The 14,539-nt window shown below is 39.7% G+C and overlaps 1 protein-coding gene across 3 annotated transcripts in view; it reads left to right on the forward strand.

Moving 5' to 3' along the window:
* The window catches only part of dcc (DCC netrin 1 receptor), an 842,366-nt gene that overhangs the window by 518,657 nt on the left and 309,170 nt on the right, over window positions 1-14,539 (forward strand). For all 3 annotated transcript variants that reach the window (XM_039750409.1, XM_039750410.1, XM_039750411.1), the window contains exon 7: window positions 10,856-10,976. In XM_039750409.1, the coding sequence (XP_039606343.1) occupies window positions 10,856-10,976 (121 nt within the window). The remainder of the gene's footprint in view (window positions 1-10,855; window positions 10,977-14,539) is intronic.

Genomic DNA, 14,539 nt, shown 5'->3' on the forward strand with positions numbered 1-14,539 from the left:
ATATTGTCACGGACGGACATGCTCATTACCTGGCTGGGATGCCAAAAGAATGGAGGGACTGGGGGAGAGAGCATCAGTGAGGCAATACCTTCCCTGGGACACGAGTAGACAGCGCTCCTGGATGGCTGTGGCACCACAGATTCCCACAGGGCATGCTTGGAGCTGGAGCTTGTTACAGCCCTGCTGGGTTGCGTGGGTCTCCTACAGGGGGAGTTGCAAAACCCATATAGTAGACTTCTACCATACCTTGGAGTGATTCCAGGTTATCTTGATGAGCCACCTGGAACACTCCCAGGACCAGAATGAAAGGAGCCGCCTCACTCCATTCGGGAAGCCAGAGTCGGAGGGAGGTGGACAAAGCTTGCTGGGAGAGGCAAAATAAGAGAGAGAGAAGAAAGGACTGTGTTTGGTCTCTTATGCTTTATTGTACTGTGCTCTGTAGTGGGGAGCAAAAAGAAAGCGCCACCCCACTTGGAATAAAACGTGTGTGCTTGATAATATTTGTGTCTGCCTGTCTGTGTCGGGTAGGGTGGCTGGTGAAAATGCTCGTATTTAGCTCTACAGCTTCAAAGATGGTGTACGAGATGACTCGGAGGTGGCATCTGTTTCTAGATATCCTACTGCAAGTTAACTTGTATTTATCAGTCAGAGTATTAACTTGAAATTTTGTGATGATTCCTGAAACTCATCACCAGAACAAGAATCTCGGATTCAACATGGAGAGCATCAGTTTCTTGACTGTTGGTCAGTTCTTGGCTTTTGAGTGTTGCACAGGAGAATTTGTCTCAGCCAGACTATGGAAAGGGTAGATGACTTGATGGTAGTCATTAGGATGCTGTTCAGATGTTAAATGACTGAGACTCCAACCAAAGCTGAAGACTGATAGTTGACCTAGCTAAAATCATTGCCAGTCATTAGAGGGTTTATATTGCACAAAGGCTTTGACTGGCATTGGGAGGGCTCTAAAGGGATATGCAGTTTAAATGCCAATGAAAGTTAAAAGTTCCTTTAGATCTGAGATGCTTCTTCAGTATTCCTTGAATTGTCCAAATAAAGGATAATTAGGACTGTGACTGTGTCTGTTATTACCAACCCTGGAACTCGCAGGGAACTTTTTTTTTCCAGAAATGCTTTTGATAGGAGTTTTGGTTTTCTTCTGAAATGGCCAGTTCTCAGATTATCATGTCAAGGTATTTTACATTGGAATGATTTGTTTAAATGAATCACTGAAATTCAATTTGGATTTACAGTGTTTAACTTAAATGGTGTGTTTCTACATGTAAATGCTTTCTTGTTTGCCATGTTGCTATTATCTTATTATAAATTTATAATTATGTGTAGGTCTCAACTCAATGAAGAGTGCTATAAAGAATTAATTGAATTAAAGTGGGTAACGGTTAGAACTGTTCTAAAATAATTAAAATATAATGCCACTTCTGCAGCAAGCCCAGCATTCAGGCTTCAGGCCGCAGTCGCTTCAGGTTTATTATTCTTGCTTTTCTCAGTTTAACTGTTCAGCAGTTTGACACCAATTCCTCTGAGCCAGCGGCAGGCCTAATTACAATAAATATTGTATTATAAACTATGTGCATCACCTCCTTATTCGCCACTTTTCGTTAGAAGCACTTTCTGAATTGCTCAGTACCTCTGCAATATAAGAAGTCTATTAGATTGTGCAGATGCTCTACCCTTTCAGAACATAAAATGTTAAAACTCGTAAGTGAATCAGCACTGAGTGAGTTCTGTCTCTCCATGGAGGTCACCTTTCACATTATACCACTCAATATTTGACTTCCAGTGCAAAACAGATGTTGACCAGAACACTAGCTGACAGAAGCAATTGATTTACTATACAGTGTCTTTCAATTTTAGGTTATTTTGTTTAGAATAAAAGAGTACATGTGGCAATGTGCTGTAAAGGGTGTGCCACCCAAGTGAAGAAAACATTGTCGCCATGATGCAGACTGGCCAAGGTGAGGCAGTGTGAAAGTGAAACACTGTGAGGTTTGAATGAAACAGGGCTCAGGCGAAACAAGCCCACTGCAAAAATGAGACTCCCTCGCAGTCAGAAGTCCCACTGAGTCCTTCCTTGACTCGACTGGCTAAGATGTTTGCACTGTGCTCTGTTGCAGGACCTTAGTTTACATCCCAGAAGTCTGGTGGGGATGTCCTGTAAAGGGAGCCCTTCCTGTAATGGGAAAATCATGGTAAGAAAGTGGATGTCAAAAGTGACAGCCATTAATAAGCTTTGTGTAGGTACATGGTAAAATAAAATCCAGAACACACTTACGTACATACTGTACAGTCTCACATCCGCATAATCCAGTTCAGGGTTGAAGTGGGCCAAGGAATCACTGGCTACAAGGTGGGAAACAATCATGGAAGGGAACTAACTACATCACAGAGCCAGAAATACACATTTTTAGAAAATGAAGGTTTGGCTCATGCCTTGCACACAGGTTACTAGGACAGGCTCCAGCTCTGGCTCCAGGCTTGTCACTGTACTGACTCAACCATTACTTTTTCTGATTTATATTAATAACATTGATTCTTATATAGTTAGTAAACTAGATGATACTAAAATTAGAGGGATGGCTGACAGTGAGGAGGAAAAGACCTGGACAACCTCCAGAAATGAGTGAACACTTAGAAAATGCAGGTTAATGTGGAAAAATTCAAAGTGCTTCATTTGGGCAAAAGTAAAATCTGTATATTGTGAGAAGACATCAGGAGTAGAGAGCTGGGCGGGGCCCTCCTCACTCATGCTTAGCTAACAATACCTGTTTGTTTATTGATTTTTAAAGTTTGTCCTGTTTCACTACTACGTGGGCAGAGACACTGGGGATGGCTAGTCAGTTATAAATACAAGATAGAAGACACTGTCATGCAGGGAAGCAACCTCTGAATAAAATGTAGAGGGTTTCTGGTGACCATGCTACAAGAAAGACATAGCAGTACTTGAAGCTGGGCAGAGGGTACCCATCATGTGCATCCAAGGACATGTTGTACTTGTACTCTGACAGACTCAAACAATGAAACCTGTTTAGTCTTGAGCAGAGGAGACCTAATTCTAATCCAGGTCTTCTACATTAAGAAAGGCTTTGATAAAGTAGATACAACACTGGAGGAGGAGGAGGAGGTTGGGAGCATGTGCTGATTACAGTTCGCACCCACCACACAGCAAACCACCTGGACTGAGATCCGAGTGCAGCTGTGCAATGGGTGACACCTCAGCACCACAATGAACAGTGTGAGGTTTTTTTTTCTGGTGGCTGGAGTGCCAATCCTGCCACCAATCCCCAAGTTTTCACTGCAAGTTGGAGGACCTGCTTGCAGAGCTGGATGCAGATTAACGTCATACCCATGACAGAGCAATTGCAGGTTAAGGGCCTTCCTCAAGAGCCCAATGGAGTGGAGTCACTTCTGTCATTTATGGTCTTGAGGACATCAGTGAAAATTAAAGGGGTAGTGCATTTAAAACTGAAGCCAAGAAAAAGAGTTGTGGGACTCTGGAACAAACTACAGAGTCATGTAGCTGAAGCAGAACCCTTGACAAACTTTAAGAAGAATCTGGATGAGATATTGGGACAGCTTAGCTGTTAGCTAAACAAACTGGCTTGATGGACTGAAAGGTCTCCTGTTTGTCAAATTTTGTATGTTTCTCATGTTTCTGGCTTGGTCGCTGTGTGCACAGTGTCAATATATTTTCCTCATGTCTGAAATTGTTTTATTCCTGTATTCCAATTTCCTCTTAAGTTTCACAATGTACAAGTTAAATAATAAAGCATTATAAAAATTTGAGCAATATTTCCAAGTATGCTGATCGATCGTCACAAAAGAAAAGAGTGTCTGTGAGCTTGTGCTTTAAATTGTGGTCTACAATGCTAAATGAGTTCCAAAGTGAATGAATGGATTATTATTAACAAAACTGATCAATGTTCAGCATTAACATTAATGAAATTAATTTACCTTGCATTGAGATTAGAGCTATATGGCTAAATGGCAGTATTTGTGGCGTGAAGTAGTCCTGTTTTACTCTTAACATTAGCTTTAATTTTTCAAAGAAAGCAAACATGTTTGGTATATGTGAGCAAAGTTGTTACCACTGAAAACCTTTTATTAGCAGCATGTCACTCCAGAAAGCCGATCAATCAGTCATTTTCTTGTCTTGAGTAGTACAGCAAACTGCTTTACAAAGCAGTTAAGAATAAAGTGCTGAAAAGGCCTGCACACATTCTATTAAAAGGTGATGGGTGTTCACCCATCAAGTGCTGACATTTTATTATTATTATTGTGTATTTGGCTGATGCCTTTATCCAAGGAAATTTATGAGAGCAGCATATGATATATTGTGTGTATTTTTGACAGTTGGAGTGCAGGCAGGTTAAGTGACTTGCTCAGGTTCACACAGTGAGTCAATGGTGGGGACTAAACTGACAGCCTTTTTGGTTTATAGTCCAATACCTCAAACCACTACACTTGCCTATTTATCCCTTTTGATAGTTCATGTTGTAACACAGAACTGCTAATACACAAGTGTAACCTGCACGTCTTTGAAATGTGTGAGAAAACTAGGATACCATCAAAAAGAAAAACAAATTACAAAGGCACCTGGAGAACATCTACATTGTACAAGCAATAAAAAGGCTACTCGTTGAATTCAGGTTGTTCATGGAGATGAAGGAGTCTAAGGACTAACTTGTCAGGGGAGCACATGTTCATCTACATACTGGCCATAAGTGGAATGTATGAGACATGGTGGTGGACTAGTTTGTTAGCAGGCTTCAATATCAGGCAATCATAGGCAGAACACAAACAGGATGCACTGGACTGAGATGTTTAGAAGCTCCACTGCTCTGGTCCAGAGCCAGCAAAAAAGCAGAAGAAGAAACTGGTCACAGCAAAGGTGACAAAGATGGAGGAGGAGTGGTACAAGGTCAAGGCTGCATCATAAGAGAACCAAAGGCAAGCAGGACAATATGGGAATCCATTGCTAACACGCCAAGTAGAGAATTCTACTAACCCAGCTCAGCTTTCTAATAAGATCCATCTATGCCACCCTACCTTGTCCTCACAATTTACACTGGTGGTTTAGTACCAAAGAGAGCTGTGACACCGCTAACCCAAGCCTCTAACACAAACTCACAGGCTGTAAGAGTGCACTATTATAGGGATGGTACAGGTGGTGACACAATCCAATCCTGAGGAAGCTGGCCAAAGTGTTGGAGATCAAGAAACAGGAGACAAATAGAGTTGTACCACCATCATCCGGACAGTATGTCCAGGTCATTAGGCAGGGAGAGAACTGAAGGTACTATCTCAAGGGTTTCAATTTAACTTCTTGAACCTAGTAAGGAATGGAAAATGAGAATCGAACTAAATTAACAATTTGTAGTTCCAACAAGAGATCTTCACATCAAGTTTGTGGCAAGACGTGGTATGATATGATGCATTATTACCAAAATTGCGCTTATCATTGAGCTGACCACCCGATGGAAGAAGGGAGAACAAAGCCATGATAGGAAGACAGCCAAGTTCTCCAAGCTGGCTGCCGAGTGCAGGGAGGGTGTGCTGTCTGCTCAAAGGAATGAGAGTTATGGGAAGAAAGGAACAGACAGCAGGAAGAAAACTGGCAGAAGAGACTGAGAAGGGTAGCTTTTGGTTGTAGCTCAGTAGAAAAGATATGAGCTGAGGTGTTTGAAATGAATAGCCTTAACACATGAAAAGGGTTTGGGGCAGCCACCCGTATACTTGAATCCCAATTACCTTCTATTGGTCCTTTTAGCTGCCTCCCATGTGTGCATGTGTGATAGGTGCTTACAACTGACCCAAAAGCCAGCTGCTAGGGTGGCAGGGAGATTCCCATGGCACTGCTCTGCCACCAGGTGATGTACTGAGGTAGGGAGCAAACCATCAATGAACATCAACATGCTAACCATGAGGTCAAATCATGTAAGCAATTCACTGTAAATGTATCATTTTCTGTGTGAGGACTCCAATGTTCTCAAATCATTTCTTTCTTTAACAACTTTGGTGATTCATCTCATTTTCTAACATGTAAACCCACTTTATGTTGTACTGTAAATGACTCCTTGGAAGACACTTTTCTGAGCCTGTCTCTTTGGCTTTATTGATCAATTTTTTTCCTTCGAGCTTTCACTTTTTTAATTTAAATGGTGGCACGACCAGTGGGATTCTTCTCACTTTTCTCTTCTTTCTTCTTGATTACTCAGCTGTCATATTTACAGGATATCATGACCCAAGCAGCAGCTTTCCAGTTTCATATATTAATGATGGATGTGTCGTGACTGCAGAACAGTTGGCCAAATGCTGTCAAATGGGTACAAGCCTTGGCTAGTGCTCATTATTGAGCACATCACATCCTCCATCTTGAATGAGCTTGAAAAGCAGGCAGTGAATGTTTAAAATAGTAATGTTTAAGAGGGAGGGAAAAATATATATATATATATACATCACCCTTCCGAGGCCAAGAGACAAGCTTTTCAGCAAAGATGTTTGCACAGCTTCAGCGATGCGAACAAATGTTGAATAATTTATGACAGTATGAGTACCAGAGACTGCATGATCAAATTAGACCCAATTAAAAGACCTTTAGCCTCGTGTCTGGAACAGCTTTCTTTTTGCATTCACACTTCCATCCTGACTGTTTGCATCATAAGCACAATCTATACACTAGAAGCTTCAATACATGCAGCGAAAAAACAGATTATGTGTCTGTAATAAAAATATAAGAAGAGAAGTTCAGGTGCTGTGGCATCACAGGATTAAAATTAAATGGTTAGCCGCCCACTTACAACTTTGGCTGTCCTCAAGCCAGAGCTGTTTGTTTGACTTCTCTTCTGAAATCAAGAAATGATAAAATCCATTGTAATGAAGTGCTTGTGGTGGGACTCATTAAATATAGTATTCCAGATAGTCTGGACCATCTCTAGCTGGCATAGATGCTCCACAGAGGATGCCATATCCCCACATACCATACTGGATAATAAAAACTGTTATACCTGAGACTGTTTTTATGGACTACAGCTCAGAATGCTGGCCACTAAACTCCTAGATGTGGAACTTAGTGCCACCCTCTGCAATCAGACTCTCGACTTGCTAATTGGCAGACTACAGCATGTGTGGATTGGTGGCATCACTTCCTCCATACTGATTTTCAACACAGACTGCCCATGAGGTAGCGCACTGAGACCACTTCTATGACTTTGTGGCCAATAAAACTCCATTTCTTTCATTACAATTGCTGAAGATACCACCCTCATAGGTCTAGTAGTGTGCTTGTGAATTGTATACAGGACTCTGAAAGACGGGGAGAGGTGGGTCTCCAATTCAAAAGCATAGTGTTATGGGAATGTGTTTTCCTGTTTATGATATATGCTGCCTTTTCCGGGTGTAACTGTTAATAATATTTTAGCAGGAAGTGCAGGTGTTTTCACTTTTTGAACATACAAGTGGATAATGGACACATTGATTATGCATGAGAATTCTTTTCTTTTATCCGTGGACATTTCACATTGTTTGCTTTTGTACAGCATAGGTCGTCATTGGGTTCTATTACATAGTAAACTTTTTTTTTCTTGCTCTTCATGAAAACATGAGATTGAATTTCTTTCTCACCCATTTCTTGGAAATGTGCTTACACTGCAAAAAATGAAATCTGAGCAAGTGGAAAAGTATTTATATCATGATCTTAAATCTTATTTTCCTTATTGTAAGAATTATTGACTTGTCAAAAATTTGTTTTAACGTTTATTTAGCTTACTTTAAGAAATCTTGTCAAGTAAATTTTGCTTACCCCATTGGCAGATTTTTTTTTATTAAATAAAAGCAAAACAACTCCCATTTAAAGTTTTTGTGTCTAGTTTTTGCATAGACATTTTTTGCAGTGGTAAGAAAACGTTGAATTAGACCAAAATTGAATGTAAAGTCTAGTCCATGGTGCATTTTTGAGAGTCTAATTTGAAAGAGATATATTCAAAGGTAAACATTCTAAATTAAGTAAACATTTCATTTTGTTTTTGATAAAAATGAAAAAAGGAAGATTTTTTGAAGTAAATGAGCATTTTGTTAATGGTATATATATATATGACTAGCGCACTGTGACCCCTTGGCTGCGCCCACATAGTAATGAAACAGGACAAACTTTAAAAATCAATAGGCATTGGCGCTGTATCTGATTGTGTTCAGCTCTGATGGGAGAGCGTTCCCCACATGGGGAGAAAAGCACATGGCCATGATATCTGTGGCAATCACCAGCTACAGTTGGGCTTGAAAGTTTGTGAACTCTTTAGAATTTTCTATATTTCTGCATAAATATGACCTAAAACATCATCAGATTTTCACTCAAGTCCTAAAATTAGATAAAGAGAAACCAGTTAAATAAATGAGACAAAATATTATACTTGATCATTTATTTATTGAGGAAAATGATCAAATATTACATATTTGTGAGTGTCAAAGGTATTGTGAACCTTTGCTTTCAGTATCTGGTGTGACCCCCCCTTTGAAGCGATAACTGCAACTAAATGTTTCCAGTAACTTTTGATCATTCCTGCACATAGGGTTGGAGGAATTTTAGCCCATTCCTCCGTACAGAACAGCTTCAGCTCTGGGATGTTGTTAGATTTCCTCACATTAACTGCTCGCTTCAGGTCCTTCCACAACTTTTCGATTGGATTAAGGTCAGGACTTTGATTTGGCCATTCCAAAACATTAACTTTATTCTTCTTTAACCATTCTTTGGTAGAACGACTTGTGTGGTTAGGGTCGTTGTATTGTTGCATGACCCGCCTTCTCTTGAGATTCAGTTCATGGACAGATGTCCTGACATTTTCCTTTAGTATTCTCTGATATAATTCAGAATTCATTGTTCCATCAATGAAGGCAAGCCGTCCCGGCCCAGATGCAGCAAAACAGGCCCAAACCAGGATACTACCACCACCATGTTTCACAAATGGGATAAGGGTCTTATGCTGGAATGCAGTGTTTTCTTTTCTCCAAACATAATGCTTTTGATGTAAAGCAAAAAGTTCTATTTTGGTCTCATCCGTCCACAAAACATTCTTCCAATAGCCTTCTGTTTTGTCCACATGATCTTTAGTAAACTGCAGACAAGCAGCAATGTTTTTTTTTGGAGAGCAGTGGCTTTCTCCTTGCATCCCTGCCATGCACACCATTGTTGTTCAGTGTTCTCCTGATGGTGGACTCATGAACATGAACATTAGCCAATATAAGAGAGGCCTTCAGTTACCCTTTGGTCCTTTGTGACCTTGCCGACTATTCCACACCTGACTCTTGGAGTGATCTTTGCTAGTCGACCACTCTTGGGGAGGGTAACAATAGTCTTGAATTTCCTCCACTTGTACACAATCTGTCTGAATGTGGATTGGTGGAGTCCAAACTCTTTAGAGATGGTTTTGTAACCTTTTCCAGCCTGATGAGCATCAACAACCCTTTTTCTGATATCCTCAGAAATCTCCTTTGTTCATGCCATGATACACTTCCACAAACATGTGTTGTGAAGAGCAGACTTTGATAGATCCTGTTCTTTAAATGACACAGGGTGCCCACTCACACCTGATTGTCATCCCATTGATTGAAAACACCGGACTCAAATTTCACCTTCAAACTAACTGCTAATCCGTGAGGTTCACATACTTTTGCCACTCACAATTATGTAATATCCGATCATTTTCCTCAATAAATAAATGACCAAGTATATTTTTGTCTCATTTGTTTAACTGGTTTCTCTTCATCTACTTTTAGGAGTTGAGTGAAAATTTTATGATGTTTTAAGTCATATTTATGCAGAGATATAGAAAATTCTAAAGGGTTCACAAACTTTCAAGCACAACTGTACCCTCTAAAATACATGGAACTCTGATCTCTCTCTCAAAAACATCAAACGTTACTCCCTAACAATCTGTAGATGATGATGTCTGTTAAACAAACAGGTATCACTAGCTAAGCGGAGACAAGGTGCGCTCCAACACGTGGCGAGACATAGACCAACTCAAACAGAGGCTGAATAAGGAAGGCCCCACCCGCCTGCTCTCGACCCACAGCCACTCTCTTGGGTTTGCATAAATACATTGGTACTGCAAGTGAACTATGGTATTTAGTTCAATGAGAGAAGTCAAAGGGAAAGTTCAAGAAAATTATAGGTAACAACCAGATCTAAATCCATTAAGTAATTCTCTCATGAAAAGAGGACAGACATACAGAGAAAACGTACTTGGACCACAAAAATTTTAGAACCGTTTCTTAGCGAGCACCTATGGGCCAAGGGTAACCTACATTCCAAATTTCAAGTCCCAAGTACTCATTGTATGGGAGATTTTGTGATGAGTCAGTGGTATTTGGCTTTTATACATCTAGTTTTCAGCAATGTTACTTAAGAAACACACAGCACCACATCATATGTTCAAGTAGACAAATATTTGATACACTGTTACCGTTATGAAAACAGAAAAAGTGACATCATGTGCTTTATGTAAATGTCATTTTAAGTTTTTCTCCCACATCCCACAGCCCATCCAGGGTTGTTTCACTCCATGGATCAAATGATAGACATTAGTATCCTATGGCCTTGGACTAGGTAACTAGTTTAGAATAAGATTACGACAACAAATCTATATGTTGATATATTTTATAGATTAAAACATTAATATTGTTTTCTGTTGCATGCTGGGAGAAAAGGGTCCAGCATTTAATGCAAACCTAAAATCGAATTTTGAGGATTATTTAAATGGATGGATAGATGAGGAGCAAAGTCTCACTTGTTGTCTGAAAGGACACCAATGTTAAGATCTTTACCTTTTCTTTTTTCTCTTAGGGTGGTAGTAATCTTCATATTCTTGGACTTGTTAAATCAGATGAAGGATTTTATCAGTGTGTGGCAGAAAATGATGCAGGAAATGTTCAAGCCAGTGCCCAACTTATCATTCAGGAACCAGGTAAGATAAGCAACACAAAATGTAAATTAATTTTTCATTTTTAGATTATACAAAAACTCTCTTGAGATACAGCTCATTGTTAATGGTACACTCAGGAAAGAGGTTAAGGAGGACTAATGTCAGAGGCATTCAGCTGTGATTTTTGCCTTTCATCTTTTAACAAAACACTATTTGAAATATGTCTGCGTTTCTCAACCTTTAAGTATTTGCTACCCGAGTTTTCATAATAGTTTTAATCGCGCCCCCCTAACATTTTTTTGAAAGGAGCCCACTAATACCAATTTGTTTTTTTTTAAATTAATGATATATCATAGATGCATATTTTATTTTACCTACTTAACTTTTATCGACATTTATCTAACTCTGTATTTATTTTTCTAATATCAGAATGCAGTTTAAATTAATTTGTTTTGGTTTCAATAGATGTATTTTTCTTATTTTTGATTCTTGTTTTCTTCTTTCACATCTTCGTGCCCCCCTAGGGGGGCCCGCCCCACAGTTTGAGAACCACTGAAATATGTGAAGTCTATTGTCTTTTAGAAGTTAAGTGGATGTACTGTATTTATATATAAAAAAGGTTACAAGTTATTGCCATGCTGAAAAGGAAAGAAGATTAACAATACAACATTTCAGCTGAGTAGCCTTCATCAGATGTGCAACTGAAAAGGAAAGAGCAGGTCATGTATTTAGGAGGGGAAGGAGGGAATAAAAGCCAGGGAAATGAAAGAGAAGACTAGATGAGAGAAAAGCTGCCATGAAGGGAAAGATTAAAAAGTAAGTCAGTCATTAAGACTTGGAGAAAGGTGTGATCCCAGGATGAGAATGAGCTAACTTCTTATTTTTTTTGAAAAGTTTCTCTAAGGCCTTGTGAAAGAACACAAACAGAGACCTCAGTCTGGCTGTGATCAAGAGATGTAACGTGTTTTACAATAGGCGTTGTAAGGTCCTTTGATCTCAGCAACTTGGATGTGCGTCCTGAAATGGTCTGCTGGGTGTTATATAGATGGATGGACACTTTCTACGAAAAATGCAGTAAATGTTTAGACTTGCAAGAGGCTAGTTTTTTAATATGGTATTTATAAAAGCAACCAGATGAAGGGCATTGTTACTGCCGTATTTGCAGGTGATACAGTAGCTCCTGTTACAGCTCAAAGAGTCTGGTGAGGAATGTTGCTCTGTGAAGTTAGCTGCAGACAACACGTTTGTGTAGGTTTGGTAATCAACAGAAGGCTCCTATGGAAGGAAATTTTGTTTGATGACCTGTGGGAGAGATCAAGTGTTAGGGTGAACTGCAAGGACCAGTTAGATGTGGGTTTCATCATTGGAGATCCTTTTAGACTGGACGTTACGAGATCTACTCCTGGCCTGAGTGAGGGCCCTTACCGCAATATGATAAGGGAACATTGACTCCATCATATTTACATATAAATGGGCGTACACCATAATAGCACTACCAGAGTCTATGGTGGCCATTCTTTTAGTGACACTGCTAGCAGAGACTTATGTTTCTACATCTCTAGGCCATATGTAGGAATTAAATTGCAGCTTCTCTTAAACACTCATTAGTGGTCTGTTTGATAAAAGAAGTAACACATTGCTTCGTCTCTAAGTTACTAACTTAGGAATTTGTCTTCCCTGATCCTTTACACGGGAGACTACTGCCTTCATGCCAGTGCACACTGAACTTAGCCTTGAATAGACAACCTGGCAACAGCTTTTTAGGTGGTACTTCTATGCTGCCACCTGCCAACAAGACCTTCCATGCCTTCTCTTCTTCTTTCTCTATATATACGAATAGCAGTACAGTGTTGTACCGTGTTAGCCGTAGATTGATACAGGAGAAAGTAGGGTGAAATGACACCTTTTATTGACAAACTAAATAGATTACAAATGTATTTATGCAGCAAATTTGTAATCTATTTAGTTAGCCAATAAAAGGTGTCATTTCACCCTACTTTCTCCTGTATATATAAGAATGTCATGCATATTCAGTGTCTCCTAAATCAACTGACCTCTGAACTCCCAGAAAAATCTCCTATGACTTCTTCCTATCTCTCTCTCTTTCTCTCTTTATTTTTCTTTCTGTCTTCCACTGATGACCCCCGTGTGGCCCATTCTATGGGTCACCATATATGAGAGTGCCTATCCCCATAGAGTCTTCACTTTTCTCTAAAGGTTTGTTGAAGGCCTTGTTTCTGCTTTCTATCATCTTACACAAATCATATATGCAGAATTTCTAGCCAAGAAATCATGTTCCATTATTTAACTTTTTGAACATTTCAGTACACGTTAATATCATCATTTTTATTTATTTTTTGAACCTGATTTCAGCTAATTTAGTTTGTGAACTGTTGACCAGTTATAGTTTATGATATTCTTCAGATAACCAGCTTGGGTCTGTGTATTTTTAATCTATCCCAAAGCTCTTCAGGCTCTATTATTTGTGCCACTTGGTTGTTGTTTATGGAATATATAGTATCGGATTTTCAAAACCGATGCTCCTGTTATACCACAAGGGCTTTAGAGGGCCTTATTAATTCACATCTCCTTTGCAACAGGGAGTAATGCTTTCCATGCTATTCACTGCATGCTGACTAAACACACACTGACTATTAAATTCAAACTAGAAATTGATGCAATTATTTGGTGAAACCTTACCCTGTCCCCCCAGAATAATTTTAATGACTCTACGGATCTGGATCTCCTACAGTAAATTTGTACGGTTTATGCTGGAGAATTACACATACATACCATTTTAAATTTAAGCTTGCTGCATGAAGTTTTTATCTATTTTAAGTGGTTTTAATAAGGTAAAATATAGAAATGCTGCAGAAGAGTCTCAAATGATCTTCTCTTATTTTATGTCACCGCTTTCCCCATTAGAGTCACAGTGGCAGCAAGCCGGGCAGATCAACCAAGACTTCCTTGTCCCCAGCTACTGAGTAACCAGCTCTTCCTTGGGATTTCTTAGGTGTTTCGGAGATATAATCCCTGTAGCGTGTCTTAGGTCTGCCAAAGGGTCTATACCCAGTTGGGAATGCCTGGAGCAGCTCAAGGGGAACTCGGCTGATGGCCATCCTTACGACATGCCAAAACCACCTTAGCTGGCTCCTCTTTATGTAGAAGAGCAGCAGTCTACTCTGAGGCTCTCCTGAATTGCTGAGCTTCTTGCTCTAACATGAGTGTCAGCCTCATTTCTGCTACTTGTACTCATAATCTCATTCTTTTGGTCTTTAACCACAGCATATGGCCATAGGAGAGGACAGAAATTTAGATCAACTAGTAGATTTAGATCGACTGGTAAACCAAGAACTTTGTCTTTAGGTTCACTTCCCGCTTTACCACCACAGACCAGTACAGCACCCACATAACAGCTGCTGTGGCTCCAATCTGCTTGATGATCTTACCTTCCATTTTCCATCACTCTTAAACAAAATCCTGAGATACTTGAACTTCTCCACTAAGGAGAGTTGTCCCCCCCACCCCCATCCCCCAAATTTGGAGAGAGAAATCCACACTTTTTTGGGAGACAACCATGACCTCAGACTTGAAAGTGCAGATCC

The sequence above is a fragment of the Polypterus senegalus genome, chromosome 4 (assembly GCF_016835505.1).
Source record: "Polypterus senegalus isolate Bchr_013 chromosome 4, ASM1683550v1, whole genome shotgun sequence".
NCBI lineage: Eukaryota > Metazoa > Chordata > Cladistia > Polypteriformes > Polypteridae > Polypterus > Polypterus senegalus.